The sequence below is a fragment of the Elaeis guineensis genome, chromosome 1 (assembly GCF_000442705.2).
Source record: "Elaeis guineensis isolate ETL-2024a chromosome 1, EG11, whole genome shotgun sequence".
Taxonomy (NCBI): domain Eukaryota; kingdom Viridiplantae; phylum Streptophyta; class Magnoliopsida; order Arecales; family Arecaceae; genus Elaeis; species Elaeis guineensis.
In genome coordinates, this window is record NC_025993.2 from 6,059,065 (window position 1) to 6,079,014 (window position 19,950).

The 19,950-nt window shown below is 39.2% G+C and overlaps 2 protein-coding genes across 3 annotated transcripts; both read left to right on the top strand.

Annotated features, from left to right (window-relative positions):
* The first annotated feature begins 777 nt into the window (after positions 1-777).
* LOC105037721 (NAC domain-containing protein 82) lies at positions 778-8,356 on the top strand. Of its 2 annotated transcripts, none has more exons than XM_010913355.4 (6): positions 778-932; positions 2,235-2,743; positions 3,158-3,435; positions 6,500-6,823; positions 6,913-7,323; positions 7,467-8,356. In XM_010913355.4, exons 2-6 carry the CDS (start codon positions 2,584-2,586, stop codon positions 7,572-7,574), a joined length of 1,281 nt encoding a protein of 426 aa, XP_010911657.1. In that variant the 5' UTR covers positions 778-932; positions 2,235-2,583; the 3' UTR covers positions 7,575-8,356. The 2 variants fall into 2 exon arrangements, with proteins under 2 accessions (XP_010911657.1, XP_010911663.1); XM_010913361.4 differs by having other exon boundaries at positions 6,500-6,718.
* A 138-nt stretch (positions 8,357-8,494) lies between these two features.
* LOC105037709 (putative clathrin assembly protein At1g03050) lies at positions 8,495-12,923 on the top strand. Its single transcript, XM_029262438.2, has 3 exons — positions 8,495-9,504; positions 9,707-10,431; positions 11,465-12,923. Exons 2-3 carry the CDS (start codon positions 9,777-9,779, stop codon positions 12,565-12,567), a joined length of 1,758 nt encoding a protein of 585 aa, XP_029118271.1. The 5' UTR covers positions 8,495-9,504; positions 9,707-9,776; the 3' UTR covers positions 12,568-12,923.
* The last annotated feature ends 7,027 nt before the right edge of the window (positions 12,924-19,950 follow it).

The following is a 19,950-nucleotide window of genomic DNA, read 5'->3' on the forward strand; positions in this document are numbered from 1 at the left end:
AAGCACTTGCTCAACTATAGCCTGATTCGATGACTCTTAGAATAAGCACAAACTAATGCACCAATTGAGGACTTGGTGAACTTCATGACAACACATTTTCAGAGAGGCAAATGGTATTGCAAATTGGATTGTCTTTTATATGGTCATTCACTCCGTGAACATATTATGGTGAAATTTGTCTGCTATATTTGTTTATTTTTAAAATAATTTTTATTTGAGCTTTTTTGATGATATTTATTTTAAGAAGGGATAAGATACTTCAAAAAACAACAGTAATAACAACAACAATACGCCAATTCCGAACCAAGGTCCAACCACATATCTGGCTCAATAAGATCTTGAGAGCTTGATAGGTTGAAACCCACTTTCAATGGCAATTTGCTAGCTCTTTCTAAAAGTTAGGGTTGTATCTTTGATGGAAAAGAAGGATTCAACTTTCTTTACATGAATACATCATTGGATTACAAAGTGCTTTATTCATTCATCTACATGGATCTCAAAGCGATCAGTCCATGATTCATTGGTGGCTTCATGTGAAGGAAGGCAAATCCATACAACACTACATAATTAGCATATTTATCATAGTTAGCAGCTTCGTATTAATATCATCATCAATATCATCACTATCACTTTTTAGCTCACAAGCTGATCCAATGGCTATGGTCTTTTTGGATCAGTAACCAATACATGATGCGGAGTTGTGGAAGAGTGGCACCAAACCGATTTTGAAATTTCCTTCTTATAGCCAGCCAATCAGAAGACAAGGAGTGCAGCGGAAGGTTCGTTTAAACCCGGCAAATATATACAGGGTCGCGTTTCCCAGGACTTCACTCTCTCTATATAAACCCCTCTCGCCAGCTGCTTCTCCTCCTCCCATCACCCGCTTGGACCTGGCGGCGCGTTTTTTCTACATCTCCTCGCTTCTCGTCTGTGTAAGCTCTTGATCCCTAAATCTGTATCATCTAGACTTTTCGTCTGTCGCTTCGATGTCTTTGCGATCGTTTCGATTTGGTAGAATCTTAGATGAAGAGTTGATGATGACTCTATCTTGAACTAGGGTTTTGTAGATGTGATTGGTTCGAGGTTTCTGCTTGGAAATCCGGGGTTTTTGTCGATGTATCTAGATCATAGGAAGATTATATGGGGAAAGTTTGATCTTTTAATTGTTCAGATTAAGCAGCGTTAGATCTGCCTTTATCCATGGTTTTATGACTGTGATGCAGTTCTGGTTGCTTATGAATCTGATGTTTTGTTTTTAAATCAGTTTTTTCTTTGGCTATCTTGTGTTCCTGTAGATTTATTTAGATCAGCACTTTTTTTCATCTTGTCAACTGCTTAGATTCAACCTCTCTCTCTCTCTTTCAGAAATTTTATTTATTCATTCTTCGCTTGATCAGACCTTAGATCGTGATGATCCTTCTTAATTTTTCCTTTTGTGCTAAAAATTTTCATGCCTGCATCCTCTTTGCTATCTTTTTAGTATTTTTAACAGTCTCATGATGTGCAGCTAGTTAGATTTGATACATATTCCTTACGGATTTTGTTTATCGGCTATAAATATTTAAAGCGAACATTTTGTATTGCTTAAATTAGTTTCAGAATTAGATTATAAAATTCTTTTTTTTTTTAAAATGAATCCTAAATTATGATTATTATTTGCACATTATGACTCGTATGTAGTGGATTGTTTTTTGCTACACATGGCATATACTGGATTTTGTAACCGGACGTTGTAATCCTGAGTTGGAGTAGTGTCTGTTGGGCTTGGGGCCTTCTGTTACTAAACCTTAGTTTGGTTGATATTGTCATCACACCCGAGCAGTCCAGGGTTGTCCCTGCTTGAGGTTGTATACAAATTCTGCTTATTGTCAGGAGCTCTTTGCTGTCCTGTCCATGTGAGGAACAAAGATTTGCTTATACTGACTGCTCGACAAGTCGTCCATCTTTTAGTCAGATGGATTCTCTTTTCCGGTCACATGTAGGACTGAAATTTTTTTCTTCTTAGTCTCCACTCCACCTTATATAATCTACCATTTCATTTTTCTGTTATCATTTAGGATCTGTCTTATTATGCTTTCCTAGTTGCATTATTCATGCTGGTGTATCATGTCTTGCATTCCTTTGCTGTTCTTTTTGGTGATTTTCCTTTATGTTTTTATAGTTGACTGGCATAACATGGTAGTGTAAAATGGCTAATTTTTGAACTTCTTGTAATGTTAAATTGCTGCGTACAGGATTCTTCTTGCACCTCAAATGTCTTTTGACATCAGAAAGGATTACCTTTGGTTTCTTTGGTGTGACTTTTGGTTCGTATGCCGTAGCCGGTTGTGGTGTTCTCAACGTATATTGTTTCGGCATTGGACTTGATAGGGATAAGGGTTTTGTCTCGGCACTGGATTTGGTAGATATTCAAAGGGTTTGTGGATTTTTGGGTTAGCATTTTCCAGTTCCGAGTTTAAGGAGGTCGTGATTGCAATAAATTTGAGGATATTCTGATAACTGCAGATATAATTTTTCTTTCTAGTGGACTAAGACGAATTTTAGATCTCATTATAGTATTATAGAAAAGAAAATTCTTCCGCTATGATGGACAAGACCTTGCTCCCACCAGGCTTCCGGTTTCACCCAACTGATGTTGAACTTGTTCAGTACTACTTGAAGAGAAAGGTAATGGGAAAGTCTTTTCAGTTTGAGGCTATTTGCGAAATCGAGCTGTACAAATTTGCTCCTTGGGATCTTCCAGGTAATCTCTTCTTCTCTTAATATGTTTTTTGATCTATCTTGCCCACTTTCATGTACAAGGATGAATTTTTTTTAACAATATTCTCAATATTTCTATTTTGATATCATTTACTTCGTATCTTCTATTTGTAATCATTGATGCAATGTTTGAACGTGCTATTGGAGACATGTATTATCATACATATACCACCTTTCAATTGTTTTGAAACTTGAACAATTTTTTCCTGCAATTTTCCTGGGATTTCATTATTCTAATGATGTTGTTCTGATGACTTATTTAGATTCTTATACGGAACTAATTGTTGATCATTTGAGGGACACTTTTTCTTCCTAATTTTTTTGGCTTAATTTCTTTTTGCCCCCTATTTGTTTCCCATGTTTCTTATTGGGTTCTCTCTTTTTTTTGCTTGTGCAGACAAATCTCGTTTGCGTAGCAAAGATCAAGAGTGGTATTTCTTTTGCCCTCGAGATAGAAAGTATCCTAACGGGTCTAGGACAAATCGTGCCACTGATGTTGGTTATTGGAAGACCACTGGAAAGGATAGAACTGTTATCCATAAGTCTCATACTGTGGGGATGAAAAGGACTCTGATCTTCCATGTAGGCAAGGCACCACGAGGCAATAGGACGGATTGGGTGATGTATGAGTACAGGCTAGAGGACAAAGAATTGCTTAATGCTGGATACTCCCTAGTAAGGCTTATTTGCTGTACATTTGTAGAACACTTGCTTATATTATTTTAGAAAAAACTGCAAATATTTGAAGGTTTGGAGATTTTGAAAGCCTCCCTGATTTTTAATTTTGTCATCATGATTGATTCTAAGCATGGAAACTATTGCATGAATATTTTAATATGCAGCTGAAATGCTGCTGTTGTTTTAGCCTTTCTGGATTACATACTCACTGTTCATATGAATTTCATTAGCTAAAAGGTTTCTGCATTAACTGCTAATATTGTACTCCCACCATCTTGGCTCACATAGTCATGTGCAGAGACATATGTCCTAGTATTATGATATGCAGTCAGTGCTTGTCGTGCTTGACTGGGTGTACATCCCTAGAATTATTTAATTATTTCATGTAGCAGATGTTATTGTCCTTTGGATGAATTTTAATGTCTATCTGCATTTTAATGATTGAAGAACAAAGTGGATCTTCATTTTTGGGTAGCGTAATAAGTGAAGTCCTTCTAGAGGCAATGCCAGTGAATGGATAGATTCCAGAGGTTCCTGCACGTTATCATACCTCAAATTTCTTCAATTCTGGGAACCATCTTTTATTGTGGATGCATGTTTGAATGTTTGCATGGGCATGGATGAGTTTGCAGACCTGAGGGTTGGAAGTAGGGCCTTGCTGCATCTTATTGTGTTTGTGGCTTTCTATTCATAATGACATGGACTGCATGCTGCGATGTTATACATGGAATTTTTGCCTGCTATTTTATCTTCTCCTAGATGATCTGTTGTTTGTCTTTGATTGCCTTTCTTCATTATCTACCACTGTTGGCAGACTTATGGGATTTAAAAGCATGAACAAGTTTCTCATGGCTGCATACTGTAGCAAAGATTTGCTATATACAATTAGCTATTATGAACATCAAGGGCTCTGTTTAGCCAAGGCATTATTGCTAAGCTGGTGTATCCTCTACTCTTAGTACAATTAACCTCTTGTTAGTGATGGAGTTAAGCAATTCCAATATTGCTATTTTTCATGGCTCTGTTGTGGCACTAATTTTTGGATTACATTTTCTTGTTGAATTTGGAGATCAGGAATAAAAAGGAAAGAGGTAATGCAAAGGAGCATAATTAACTCTCACACCCAACCTGTTTGACTGGTTGGTGAGTCCATCCTAGTAAATCATCTCATCATCACATCAATAAGGACCAAGGGGACAGCACCCACTGCACTAAATTGGCCACCTTTTTGGTTGTACATTCATGATTCCTACAGTCTAGATTGTTTGTTTGATGCGGTTTCTTATTTGTGTCAAACTATGGATAGGACACCTCTCATGTGGATGCTACAATGTAATACTACAATTGATAAAATGCAAACTTTTAAGAGCTCCTGTGCTGTTTAGAAGTTTTAACACTATCCTAAGCTCCGAAGGACAAAAAAATTTTGTAATACCTTGCAAATTTAGATGTCTACAATACACGTAATCTTAGATGGAAAAAAAAAATGCTGGACATCTTGCTTGCTTGTCAGTTTCTGACCCCACTTATGCAACTGTCGCTCGCCGTATGTATCTCTCTTTCTTCTTGTATACTACTGTGGATGGATGTATGGTTGTATCATCTGTGAATAATTATATGCTGTACATTACTTGATTTTTTTTTCTTAATTTTTGGAATCAGGTAAGATTTCTTTGCTTATGACATCTAAAGATTCTGAATATGTAAATTAAAATGGTGTGCATAGTCCCCTCGTTTTCTTTGCCACAAGTCCACAACCTTCTTCATTATACTTTCTCTTGCATTTAGATAGGGACATCGTTGGATTGAGGTAATATTGCATTCATGTCAAATCCTGGTGGACTCCGATATTAATATCCATTTCCTTCCAGTCATGGTCATCAATGCCAGAATTGAGATGAGGTTCTCCAATGTGATAAAAAACAAGTTGAGCTGGAATTTTTCATAGGACACAAGAAAAGGATGGTCAATCACAGCTTCTTGTTTGTTATATTGTTGTAGAAAGCATTGACTGAAGACAGTTTGAATAAAATGTGAGATGGGGGTTATCAATCGCAGTTTATCATATCAAGTTACAATTTAAGGAAGATAGTCATTGGAAGACAATAATTTTTACTTCGTCTTCTTTTGATGCCCTGTAACAAGTCAAGAACACAAAAGAAAGCATGTTTTATATGCTCTTGAGGCCATATGTTACATCGGTTTTTAAGCGCACAAAAAAAATTACTAGCTTACTCATCAAGATGGAATGGAAATACAAGTTATCTAGTAAAACTGGAGATACCACTGACCTGCACAAAGATTTTGTTTGGTTTACGTGGGAAGCTTAGCTGATTTTAATGTCCAGTTGCACAAGGAACTTAAATTTAAACTTAGGACATCCGATATCTGTCTCTTTCATGAGAGTTGGATATAGTAGACTGCATCACTATTCTTACAGTCCAAAGGTTGGTCATATTATTCAGCTTTGTTTTATTGTTTCTGGTAGATGCCAAGCTTGTCTTGTAAGGGCTTTGGGTGGTGGACTTGTTGCAAATGTGCTATCCTTTATGTGCCATTCATCTTTGAGATTATCTATATTATTACGGACTTCTATGCTGTCTTATCAGAAAAGTATTAGATATCTTTTTTGGTTACGTTTCTTTCAGGAATTTGAAATCCTTGTAATTTCTCCCAGCAATGAATGGACTTGGAGATGTACAAGGTTTATGGAATATGTCAATAGATCTAACATCTGCAGACACACCCTAGCAATTTGATTACTCTGTTTGTATTAAATGATATGATATTTTAAAACTCAAAGAGTTAATCTTTGATAAAATATTGTATTAATCAATATGATGATTTGAGAACTTTATTAATCTTTAATGAAATATAGGTTTGAGAATGGGTGGTGAAGTTGTGTGTTCTTGTATATTAGTTTGTCACGTACGCTTGTGATTGGATTCTTGCATGCTCATGCAAAATGTTGTTTCTATTCCAAGGTTTCAAGAGATTGCCATGCCATCTTTTGGATTTGTTCATTGTGAACTGAGTTTATCTCCTTGATGTACTCTTGCAGGATGCATATGTCCTCTGCAAGATCTTCCAAAAAAGTGGTCGAGGTCCTAAAATTGGTGAACAGTATGGTGCCCCATTCAATGAAGAGGATTGGGAAGATGATCCTATTGTTGACAACGCCATTTCATTTCCTTGTGCATCTTCTCCCAAACCACCAGATGATCAGCCCATCTTGTTGGAGCCAATTTGCGAAGAATCTGTAGCTGCTGGTGTTTGTGAGGTGTCTTCTACTCCTAATCTTCTGGATGCTGATGGAATGTTATTGGATCACCTGGCAGAGTTTCTCCTTGGCTCTCCTCCCTATTCAGAAAATGCCAATAATGGGGTCTCCTAGTTTATTTTATGCTGAATGTTTTATTTTGAATGAACCATTACTTATCGAATATTTAACTCGTTTCTTTGGTTGTCCGACAGATATCAAGTTCAGCTGTTGTGGATAAAAATATCAATGAAGTCTGTGGTGTAGAAACTGGAATATATGCTGAATTGGAGGATTTGTGTGCTCAGGGAGGAATAAATAACAATCTCAATTGCTCTGGCACCATAAACAGTGAATACGAGCTGCAGCCTGTGCTAACAGAACTTGGTTGTGAACAATATATGGAGCTGAATGATATTTATTCTCTCTGGGAAGGTGATCCCTCTGATTTAGTGGTGCCGAGTGATCTGTTTGTCCAGTATCCACTTGTTGAAAATCCCAGTTCCCCAAATTTAAATAACATGGACGTTCAGAACTTTTCCATTGGTAGTGTCGCTGCTGCCTTGAATGATCCTTTTCCTGCAGGAACTGGCATGGTTGCTGACCAATCAGCAGTGTTTTTAGAGGTACATGTTTTACATTTTCTTTTAATGTTTTACATTTTCTTTTATGTGGTCTTGGCCAGTTGGCCTTTGTCATTTCCATGTGCTTTCTCATTAAATATTTTCACTTTCATACTTATTGGTATTGTTTCTTATAAATTTACTAGATGGAAGATTTTGGAAGATCTGTGCCTGAGATGAGTGCTCCTGTTTATGAAGTGGATGGTGATGAAACTATCTTGCAGGAGTCTGTTGCATCTAGTCAAATGAACTAAGTCCGGCAATATGATAAGTTTTATAGCTGATTAAGCTTATCACAGATGAGAAAACAGATAAAAGAAAGGTGATGAGGAGCTTAAAACATACCCGTTGATATGATAATAAAGAGAACTCAGTTAATGTACTCGTCAGTAGAAAAGCAGTGCATCGTTCTCTTCATCATATGCAGGCTCTGCAAGCTATGGCTATGGGATCCATCTTGGGTGAATGCTGGAGGGTTGGTCATGCCAGCTTCATTGATTCGGAGTATCTCCACGCTAGCTACATTTTTCTTATCTCTTTTGCCAGAATTCCTAAAGATTTGACAATCTCTGATTGTCTCGCGCTCTATAAAGTCTAGGCACAAGTTTCATTATCTTCTCTTGCATCTAAGAGTTCTCTGCTTGGATTCGGACTATTGTTGATTCAATCATTGGGGGATTGGCAATGGGGACTTCCTCTATCAACAAGTGTCCAGTTTTTTCCATCAATAATTAATTGTGCCGTCAGTGTGTCTTAGACCTACGAAGCTCAAAAAATTTAATAGTCCCTTGTTGCTTGAGATCATCATGAATTCTGGATCACCCAATATGAAAGAAGAGCTTCGTGGATGACATAAAGTGAATGAGCAGATGATTATGCTGTCTGACATGGTTTTCTGATCATGATTATTTGTTGGAAAGAAGGAAATTCCAGTTTTAGTGATCTTGTTGATCAAAGTTGCTGTTAATGATTATTATCTGCTTCTAAGTTTATTGTTGGTATAATAAATGAGGAAAACCTAATTGATATGGCCTCACTGATTGTGTTGTTGTTTTTTGTTTCTCTATAAATTAGAGGTATCTTATGGTGATTGATGTTAGCCATAGCACGATACGTTCGTGATGCTTTGTTTTCAGTTTCACCTTTTTTTTCTTTTGTTTTTGAAATCTAATAAAATTTTCCTACAAAAAGTTCTCAGATTTTATAAACAATTTTAGAAAATGAAAGGTTTTCATCTTGCATGTTGTCTGGTAGTTCAGTTTTCTTCTTAGGTTAAGGCAAATAAAAACAGAACAAAAGCAATGCGAAGTGGATCTTTAAATCATGATAGCGGACTTTTGGGCTGCAATTAAGGGTAGGAAGTTTGGGCGTATCCATTTCCAAGCGAGGAAGGCAGATAGAAATTAAAAACAAGAGGTATTTTTGTGGTCTGTTATTTTTATTCTACTTTTTGATGATCATACTACTGTTCGATAATAAACTAACATTTTGAGTTTTATTATTTCATCGTGCGGTTTACGTTTGTTCTTTTGCCTTGGTAGAGAGATGGTGTGATGTTGAACTTTAAGATGGTTGATGGTCTGTTTTGATATTGACTAAATCCTCTTCTTTCCACCCAAGTTTTAGCTGAACTGTAGCAGCAGTCATTACCGTTTTTATGATTTGTTTGCTGCTCACAATGTAACGTACCCTGCCACCAATGCATGCATCTACGTGTCGATCTTAATTAATTAAGATACATTCATAGGCATCGCTATTGGTTCATAATTTTTCTCCATTGTTTATTCCAATCATATGTAAAAAGAATTATTCTGCCAAAAAAAAAAAAAAGTTGACAATTACCTCAAAAACCTTGACTAACCTTAGATCCGTAGTGCAATTTTTAAGCGGTTTTTGTCACTTGGACTTTGGTCAGCCGCAACTGAATCCATAAACCAAATGGTGCGGCGGCCGTACCGCTTCAACCACTGTTCCTGATTCTACCAAGATGGGATCAACAAGAGCGTTCCAAAGTTCCAACTCAGGACGAGGCAGAGAAAGAGATGAGCAAGAAGAAACGGTCAAAGACAAGAAATCGTTCCCTCCACACGACCATCCCTCGGAGCTCACGCTGTCAACCTTAGCCCGTGTTTGCCCCCTCCTTTCCTGATTTGCCGGAGTTCCAACCGTTCATTCATAACCCGCGTAATTCCTGGATTCCCCGCTCAACATGTCATACAGCTTCCCAACCAAAGGCAAAGAGTGGAAGGGGGGCAAAAAAAAAAAAAAAAAAAAAAAAAGGAATACAAAAAAAGACACCGAATTCCCATCCTCCTCTTTCCTTTCTCTCTCTTTCTTCTAAAGAAAAATTCACAGCTGCATTTTTGTTTGTTTTCTTCTTCGACAGAACACAAAACATTTGTTATTCTACAAGTCCTACGTTGATCATATAAATAAAGGAGGAGGAGGAAGAGGAAATGGCACCGAGCTCGATAAGGAAGGCGCTGGGGGCGGTGAAGGACCAGACGAGCATCGGCATAGCGAAGGTGAGCAACACGTCGACGGTGTCCGACCTGGACGTGGCGATCGTGAAGGCGACGCGTCACAACGAGTTCCCGGCGGAGGAGAAGCACATCCGGGAGATCCTGAGCCTCACCTGCTACTCCCGGGCCTACGTCAGCGCCTGCGTCTCCACCCTCGCCCGCCGCCTCGGCAAGACCAAGAGCTGGACGGTGGCCCTCAAGACCCTCATCCTCGTCCACCGCCTCCTCTGCGACGGCGACCCCGCCTACGAGCTGGAGATCTACTCCGCCACCCGCCGGGGCATGCGCATGCTCAACTTGGCCGACTTCCGGGACACCTCCCGCTCCGACGCCTGGGACTTCTCCGCCTTCGTGCGCACCTACGCCCTCTACCTCGACGAGCGCCTCGAGTACCGCGTGCACGGCCGCAGGAAGCGCCGGCGCAGCCGGAGCAGCATCTGCACCGACGAGGAGGAGGAGGAGGCCGCCGTGGTCGAAGCGGCGGCCGCGAGGGCCACGCCGGTCAGGGAGATGAAGACCGACCGACTCTTCATCCGGACGCAGCGCCTGCAGCAGCTCATGGAGCGCGTCCTCGCCTGCCGGCCAACAGGTATCTTATCGTCTACTGCCTTGCCTTTCCTTCGTTCATTCGCCTTTCTCGGGTCTGAAGTGGATGGATGGTAGACGAAGGTAAAAGTTTCGACAGCGTGACCATTGATTAATTGAGCACATCAAAAATAAACAAAAGTGGTTTAAATGAAATGGCATTACTAGTTTTTTACCTTGTGTTATTTAGATGTGTATCTAGAGGGCTACAGATGCGTGCCAGCCCTCAGCTGCAGCTTGGGCCCTCTTTGGTACAGTCTTTTTTTTTTTTTTTTAATTTTATTTTGTTTAATCTTTGTAGAAATACTTGGAACATGTTTTTTTTTTTTAATGTTTCTTTGAAAAATGAAATTCAATGAAAAAAATATGTTTGATTATTTTTATTTTATTTTTTTAAAAAATGAAAGTGTAAATTTTTTATTTCTATTTTTTTTTGAAAAAAAAAATTTTATCCCTCTCCCTCTAACTAAGTCTTGCCTATCATTTCACTGCATGACAATGAACTATCCTTTATCCCCACTTTCTCTCCCTCTCCCACCTCTTTAACCATCTCCCTGTCTGAAATCAAACTCTTCCTCCTTCCTAGCCATGTTAATTGCCAATCCCATCCCGCCCTCCCTTTCTCTCGGTCATTGGCATTACTAGCCCTTGTTATTCTTTTATAAAAAATATTTTCTTTTATCAAAAATCTACAAGAATTATTTGTTTTTAAAAAAGGTGGCAACAATGGAAAACATAGCCTAGCATTTTTTTTTTTCTTTTTTTTTAGAGTTGTGTAGTGATGATTTTCTTACTTCAAAATAAGATTCGATGGAAACGCCTGGTTAGTTAGGGGTGTGAATTGGTCACCTTCAAGATTGAGCCCTGACGCCAACAGGGAGGAATCTGAATCTCATACCAACCTGGGCCCAATAAATCCTCTTGCAAACCTATGCCAAATTTTTTTAGGCCCAGAACAGCGAGAAAGTACAGGACCGATTTTGGGTGGGCTTAGTTAGCGACTGACTTCATTCATTCTGCTGGTCGAGTTTGAGCAGGAGCGGCAAAGAACAACCGGATCGTTCACGTCGCTCTCTACCCGTTGGTGAAGGAGAGTTTCCAGATCTACTACGACCTGGCCGAGATCATGAACATCTTCATCGATCGCTTCATGGAGCTCCAAGTCCCCGAATGCGTCCGCGTCCACGGCATCTTCTCCCGCCTCTCGAGGCAGTTCGAGGACCTCGAAGTCTTCTACGGCTGGTGCAGGACCGTCGGCATCTGCCGCTCCTCCGACTACCCCGAGGTCGAGCGCATCACCGCCAAGAAGCTCGACGTCATGGACGACTTCATCCGCGACAAGTCCAGACTCGCCGACATTAAGAAACACCGCGACTTCGACCCCGAACCCGACGACGCCAAACCCCCCGAAGAAGAAGAAGAGCCCGACGACGACATCTCCAACATCAAAGCTCTCCCACCTCCCGAAGACTACTACTCCGAGCCACCGGCCGAACACAAAGAAGAAGAACTCCAACAACTGGAAGAAGAAGTCGACCTGCTCAACCTGAAAGATGATCACGCGGTGACCGGAGAACAATACGGCGACAGCCTCGCCTTGGCGTTGTTCGACGGGAACACAGCATCCGACACGGCGCCCAAGTGGGAGGCGTTCACGGACTGCGACTCGTCGGACTGGGAGACGGCGCTGGTGCAGTCGGCGAGCAACCTTTCCGGCCAGAAGGCGGCGCTGGGCGGGGGATTCGACATGCTGTTGCTGGACGGTATGTACGCCCAGGCGCATACCTCGGCGACGGCCGCTGCTCAGGCGCAAGGATACGGTGGGAGCGGGAGCGCGAGCAGTGTGGCGATCCGGGCACCGGCGCTGCAGCCAATGCTGGCGCTGCCGGCACCGCCGACGAGCGGGGGGACGAACATATTGGGAGGAGACCCGTTCACCGCATCACTGATGGTGCCGCCGCCGTCGTACGTCCAGATGTCGGACATGGAGAAGAAGCAGCAGCTGCTGTCGGAGGAGCAGCAACTGTGGAAGCAGTATGCGAGGGATGGGATGCAGGGCCAGTTAGGGCTGGCCACGCTGCAGCAGTACCCATCATGGGGTTATCAAATGGGCGGCTACAACCACAACCAGAGGTTTTGATGGGGGGAGGAAATTAAGAGGGAATTTGTTTTGATGGATGATCTGCTAGCTGGCCGTTGGATCTTGGGGGGTCCATGTACAAGAGTTGGGGATGAACTTGTGTGAGGACTATGATAATTGGGCTATCGAGTTGAGATGTGAGGCTGTAATTAATTGTAGGCAATATGGACGTACGTATTTTTAACTTCATAAACCAAAATGCTTGTGTTTTCTTTTTTTTTGGTTAAGCTCGAGTAATATTTGGTGGACTCTACATGGAGCCTTGTTGAAGTGGTAGTGGCATATTGTTTACTGATTAGGGTTTTATTGGTATGTATATGATTGTACATTTGTTGTTATTTTGCAAGAAAATTAATTTTATTCTTTTTGAATTTATAATGCTGAATACCCAATTAATGATTGCTAATATTAACTAGATTTAAAATTTTTACTTTCCATTGATTTTTTTTTTTTTTTTTTCTGATATAGTTCAAGTCGATGTCGACATGGGCTTGAGCAGTAAAACCCAAGAAGCACGAAGACAAATTGTGTGTGGTTCAAAGAAAAATATTTCACCAGCACTTATTTTAATGGACAACCATGAAAATTCTTGCTCTTGATAGCTCTAAAATATCGGCAAAAATTTTGCAAGGCAATAGGCATGCTCACACAAACTCTCACAAGTCGCTATGGGCCGACAACCAATATGAAGATGGTTTATGTTCAAGAGATATTTTGGATTTGTAAATATTGTAAATTAGATCGGCATTTTATTAAATATTGGCTTAAAATTCTAATATTCAAGCCATGCTTGCTTGAAAAAAAAAAAAAAAAGATGAAACAATGTTTTCTGACATATAACTATTTGCAATGTGTTAGCAAGGTATTGAGTTATTTTCCTTATCTAATAGTGATCATATTCTTTTTTGGATGTTTGGAACTAAGAAATTGATTTGATCGTCGTATAGCACCAATCATTTGAATAATGCATGCAATTCCTGAGATTTTGAGCAACAAGATATCTCGTACCACCAGCCACAAAATAGATATCCTCACTCGACTGTGCGATGCAATTGGATATACAAGACCCAATTGGATAGAAAATTGTTCCTAAAGTAGATTGTCTACGTATTCGAAGTATTATAATCTATAGAATATCTAAATTTAAAAAAGCTAGTAACTAACATCAAAAACTTTTATATCTTGCACGTATGATTATTGTGAACCTACAATTACCAATTATCATCCTCCGAGCAAGGACCAATGTTGGAGGCCACAAATAGGGCTGAGCAAATTAATAATTGAAATTCGAAAAAATCTATCCAATCTGATCCAATAAACATCGTTTTTGGTTGATTGAAAAACATAAATCAGATAGAATCGGATTAAAATTTATAAAAAATTGATTATTTACGGTCAGATTTGGTTCTTATACTTTTAATCTATATAAAATCAAATCCAGCCGATGTAATATTTCATAAACTCACCTTAATTTTGAAAAATCATCATTTAGACTTCAATACATCATTCTAAAAAAATATTGCATTATCCATTTTAATTCATAAAAATATTAATATTAAATTGTTGATGTAAGCTCATTAATTTCAGGCACACTACAAGAAAATAGGTAAATACCGACCGTTTTTTGCCGACGCTTTTGGAAAGCGTCGGCAGGTTGCGCTGACCTGCCGACGCTTTTAAAAAGCGTCGATATCTAACGACGCTTAAAAACGTCGAGAAATTTGGGCACTGTCAACGCCGACGCTTTTAGCAAAAGCGTCGTGAAATAAAAACAATACCGACGCTTTTTTACGTCATTATTTAACGACGCTAAAAAGCGTCGTTAGGTTCCTTCATACCCCCGCCCGTGCCCTAATCTATCTACCGCCGCCCCTTCATTTTTTCCACCCGATCCTCTCCGCCGACCCCGGCCCATCTCCGCCGCCGGCACCGCAGCTGCCGTCCACGCGCACCCGCCGTCCACGCCTCACCACCGTCCGTCGCTCGATCCCCTCTGCTGCCGCATCTGTCGACGCCCACCCGCGCGGTCCAAGCCCTTCCCCTCCCCACCGGCCCTCCTCTCCTCTCCCCTCCCGGCGGCCATCTTCGCAGGCACAAAAGTAAGATATGTTATTCATAATGATTTTTTTCGACGTAAATTCAATTTTTTCCTCTTGAATCTCGTCCAGATTCAAGAGGAGATGGGTTTTATCACCTCCGGACCCGACGCCGGCAACCATCTGGGCCGGCATCAAGTTTTTATAGCTGACCGGAAAGGGGGTGCCGGAATAGATCACCGGCGTTCAACCCATTGTTAAAAAAAAAAAAATCGCAGGCGGTAAATTTGGAACCACCGGATCAAGACAAACCGACGGTTTCCCCTCCCTCATCATTTGAAAAAGGGGTCTTCAGTCCCCAGAGAGGTCAGCGGTCGGTCGATTGAGGTATTCCGGCAGCTGCTGGCCGGGATTTGGTCGATTGAGGTATTCCGGCAGCTGCTGGCCGGGATTTGGAGGATAAAATCGCCAGTTTGGTCATCTTGCGAGGACACATGTTTTAAGCACAGTAAAATTGTTGGATTTTCTTGTATCATGGCACATAGGCCTCCGAAATTGTTGGTGCCTGATTTTGTAACCATTTTTATGTACATAAAATCCTGCAGCATGTGAACTCATTTTGTACTGGACTTAGGCCTAGAGAGCTGACAATCTTAGGTTATTAAGCAGCCATTCAGAAAAGAAGGCTAAAATTTCCTTAAAAGATCCATTCTTTTCTATTGTTAAGTGATGAATTTTGAACTTGTAAAAAGGCCGCATTTTTCCTCCATGTGTTTTTTTGATTTGCTCTCCAATTGTGTATCTGCTTGAAAAGGAACCAATGACAGAATCCTGTCAATTGATCTCCTATCAATTATTGTGCTTTCTCAGAATCCTGTTAATTGATCTCCTATCAATTATTGTGCTTTCTCACTTCCCTTCCTCTGTTTTTCTTTGTATAATAATTTACTTGTGTTCACACCACTTCAACTTTTATGCTTATATATGTTCTTACGCTTCAGGGTTATAGCTGAGAGATGAATCAATAAGAGTGAGAATTCTGATTTGCATGATGTGCCATTCAGCATGTTTTATTTGGTGTTACCATATCTTTGGCACACATTGACTTGATTTGTGCTTTACATCAAGGCAGATTTGTTGTAGCAGATTGAGGATTGAGTATACTAGAGTAGACATAGAAGTTGTGCAGAAAGTTAACTAATTTGTTTGATCATAAGCAAGATTAGAATAACCTAATTTTATTGAGCATAGCAATGAGGTATATATATATACATCATTTGTACAAATTTAGTATGTTTATAAAATTAATTCAGGATGTACACAAATCTTATAAATCAATATTTGAAATTATATTAGATCCTGTAAATCCGTTCATGACAAACCTGCCCAAGTTAACCAAATATATGTGAAAAGTGTGCTGATAATTGTGAGAAGTTTGAACAAGCTTTAGGATTCTTATTAGATCCTATAAATCAATTTATGACTGAGCTGTTCAAATCGACCAAATAATCATGGTAATTATGCAGGTAAATGTACAAGGTTTGAAGAATTTTTAGAATTCTATCAACGCAAAGTTTGAAGAATCTTTAGGATTCCATTACTCCCCCTCGAGTTGGAGCGTAGAGATCCGTGAGTGAGGACTTGAAATGCTAAATAGAAAGGGTCTATATGAGACAGTCTATTAACATGTTAAATCTTTCCCTATTTCTCCTAGTTCTTGCAAAGTGTTCTACCCTTTAATTACCATGTACATCATGGAAAAAAAAAAAAAAGAATAGGCTTTTTGTTTTCTATATACTCATTATCCCTATTATTTTAGTGAAAGAAGCTCTTCTTGCTGGACTACCTGAGTATGTTACTGGAATTCGCCTGTAAATTGTCCACGAAAGAGTTTTTTGTTTCTTCATTAGCAAGAGGTGAGATTTTTCTTTGGTTGAAATATTTTCGTCTGACCCCTCTTGATTAGGTATTGGCCTTTTTTTTTTTTCTTGGTGCATAGCCTTTCTTTTATATTTAATTCCTTCATTATGTGGAGTCTAATTGGAAGACCGAGACTTATGAGCGGTCTGATAAAAGAAAATTACTCTATGTTAGAAATATTAAAAGTCTCAACAAAATCATAGTTATGCATATGGGATTTTTTTTTCTGTAAATTCATATGTCACACACATCTCGGCTCAAACACATGTGCAGGCGTGCACATGCACGTGCATGCAGAGAGAGAGAGAGAGAGAGAGAGAGAGGAAAAAGTCCTTTACATGGCACCAAGATGCTAGTTCACTATAACTTATGTTATTAGATTATGCAAATGAATAATGATAAATCTTCTCGTCCTACCCTGATCAGAACCTTAGTTCTTGGAAAAGAATAATCTAATTCCTTAGCAAAGAGCAAACTGCGAATCTTCTCGTCCTTATATAATAACGGTTCTTCACTCATCACAGGCCTAAAAGTGTTTGGTTGACCAAGTCAAAGTGAGGCATTCTAAAACTTTTTCCATCGGACTTGTTAGAGATTGTTGGTCTGCAGTGATGGGCAGGCCACCATTAGAAGAAGCTTTTGTTTAGAGCCACAAGCTTTATGTATAAATTTCAGCTGCCACAGGGCAAACACCTCTGTTATCTTTTTCCCCTGTTGCTGTGCCAGAGCCAGTCAACCAGCAAGAGAGGTACCACTCACCACCAAGGTGGTACTCCACTGTATCCAACCATTTTACCTCAGCGTCTTGCTTTTGAGTGCATGGAGAAGAGGGATGTCATTGGGATTAAACAAGTCCATCTCATCCGCAGCCATCTGATCAAAGATCATTTTGTTGTGATTGAAAAGTTAAATATCTTTTATGTTATATGGAGATTATGAGCACATGGTGCATAGTTTTCTATATCATTGTGAAATATTCAAGTTGGTTGATAATCTCTCATTAAATTATAGTATTAGTTGCAACTTTTTATCACAGAAATGGCTAGATTTTCAAATGCATGCTAAGTAGATTTTCATGGGTGTTTTTGTGATGGTTGTGAATTTAATGCCAGGCAATGTTAATTATGAATTAATTTTAAAAAAAAATTACATTGCATCGAAACATAGACCCGTCTTTTGATTAATGTACATATTCTATTATATCCGTACATTTATTTATTTTTGTACGGATAAAAGAATTATGTACATTGATCAATTGATTGTCCAGTATGGACAGTTTGGAAAATGTGAGTAATTCTATAGGTCATTACCATAATCAAATGGTATGCTGAGAGGTTTGAAAAAAAATTCGGATGGTATTTTCCTTTTGTTCTTCCTATACGGAAGAACTAAGGGGAAATGCTGCCGAAATTTTTTTCGGCTCTTGTTGCATATCATTTGATTTTTGTAATTGACCTATAGAATTAATACATTTTCTGAATGGGATAGGACCTTCTTTACCTATTAGTTGATGATAGCAAGCATTTACTATGTAAACTTTATCTAGCTGTTATTTTTTTGGATTTTATGAAATGACTGATATTTTTTACTCATTGCATTAATATAGATTGTATAATTTTTTTTTATTTTTAGATAAATTGTAAGTTCGGTCAGTTTTATCCTACAATGGACAAAAGTTGGATAAATAAACCAAAGAATAGTAAAGAATATTTAGATGGAGTTCATGACTTCATTAAATTTGGTATGGAGAAAAGTAGTTTGAATGGAAAGATTTTATGTCCATGTCGGAAATGTGTAAATAGTTCTTCTTTAGATCCACAAAATGTTGAAGAACATTTGGTATGGAATGGTTTTTTAAGAGGTTATACCGACTGGATTTTTCATGGAGAATCTATGTTGCCATCATCATGTAACCAACCCCTGACTCATTGCGGATCCACTAGCCTAGAAGACAATTCTGCAAGAGATGATGATATAAGGGGTTTGATCACAGATGCTTTTGGATTTGATGTTCAAAATTTAGGAGAATCCAGTAGTATACAAGAAACAGTTGGGATGTTTGATGGATGTACGCATACGGAACGTATGCATGTTGAGGAGCCCATACATACATCTAATGATGAGACAGCTCGTTATCACACCTTAATGAAAGATGCAGACGAAGAATTATATCCGGGTTGTACAAAATTTTCTAAGATTTCTTTTCTTGTACATTTATTTCATATAAAATATTTGAATGGATGGTCTGGAAAGAGTTTTACCATGCTGCTCAAGTTATTAAAGGATGCATTTCCAGAAAGCACTCGTTTACCACCATCGTATTATGAAGCCAAGAAAGTAGTAAAGAATTGGATCTTGGATACGAAAAGATTCATAGTTGTCCGAAAGATTGTATGTTATATCGGGGTAAAATGCTAATCAAGAGTCATGCAATGTATGTGGATCTTCAAGATGGATAACACAAAAAGAAGATCGAGATGATGTACTGAATGAATTGGATGCAACGCGGAGTAAAAAGAAACCGGCCAAGATATTGCGTTACTTTCCTCTTATACCTAGATTGAAAAGGATTTATGCATCATCAAAAATAGCTTCATCAATGAGATGGCATCATGAAGGACGTACAAAGGATGGAATGTTGAGACATCCTGCAGATAGTCTTCAATGGAAAGCATTTGATGATAGGCATCCTGATTTTGCCTCTGATGTTCGCAGTGTTAGGTTTGGCTTAGCTTCTGATGGCTTCAATCCATTTCGGATCCTGAGTTCTACCTACAGCACTTGGCCAGTCGTTTTGATACCTTACAATTTGCCACCGTGGATGTGCATGAAACAATCATCACTTATCTTGTCAATGGTTATTCCAGGAGATAAGGGTCCAGGCAATGATATTGATATTTTTCTACAGCCTTTGATAGAGGAATTGAAACAGTTGTGGGAGGGTGTTGATGCATTTGATGCTTCCAACGGCCAAACATTTAAACTACGGGCAGCTTTGTTATGGACTATTAATGATTTTCCAGCATATGCCAATTTATCTGGCTGGAGTACAAAGGGACGGGTCGCATGTCCTTGTTGTGGAGATTCAACACATTCAATTTGGTTAAAACATGGAGGTAAATTTTGTTACATGGGACATCGTCGATGGTTGGAAGCAAATCATCCGTTTCGATTTCAGAAAAATTTGTTTGATGGTACTATAGAATTGGGATGTGCCCCTATTCCACCTTCTGGAACTGATGTTCATAGACAAATGGATGGCATGAATTACAGCTATGGTAAGCACTCAAAGTCCTCTAAAAAAAGAGGAAGGGATGATGTTGAAAGCTCAGTGCACGAAGGGTTACCAGAGGAAGTCAGTATCAGTACTATAGATGCAGAGTTGTTTCAAGATCCAGACAATTATTTCGAGGATGAAAATGAGGAA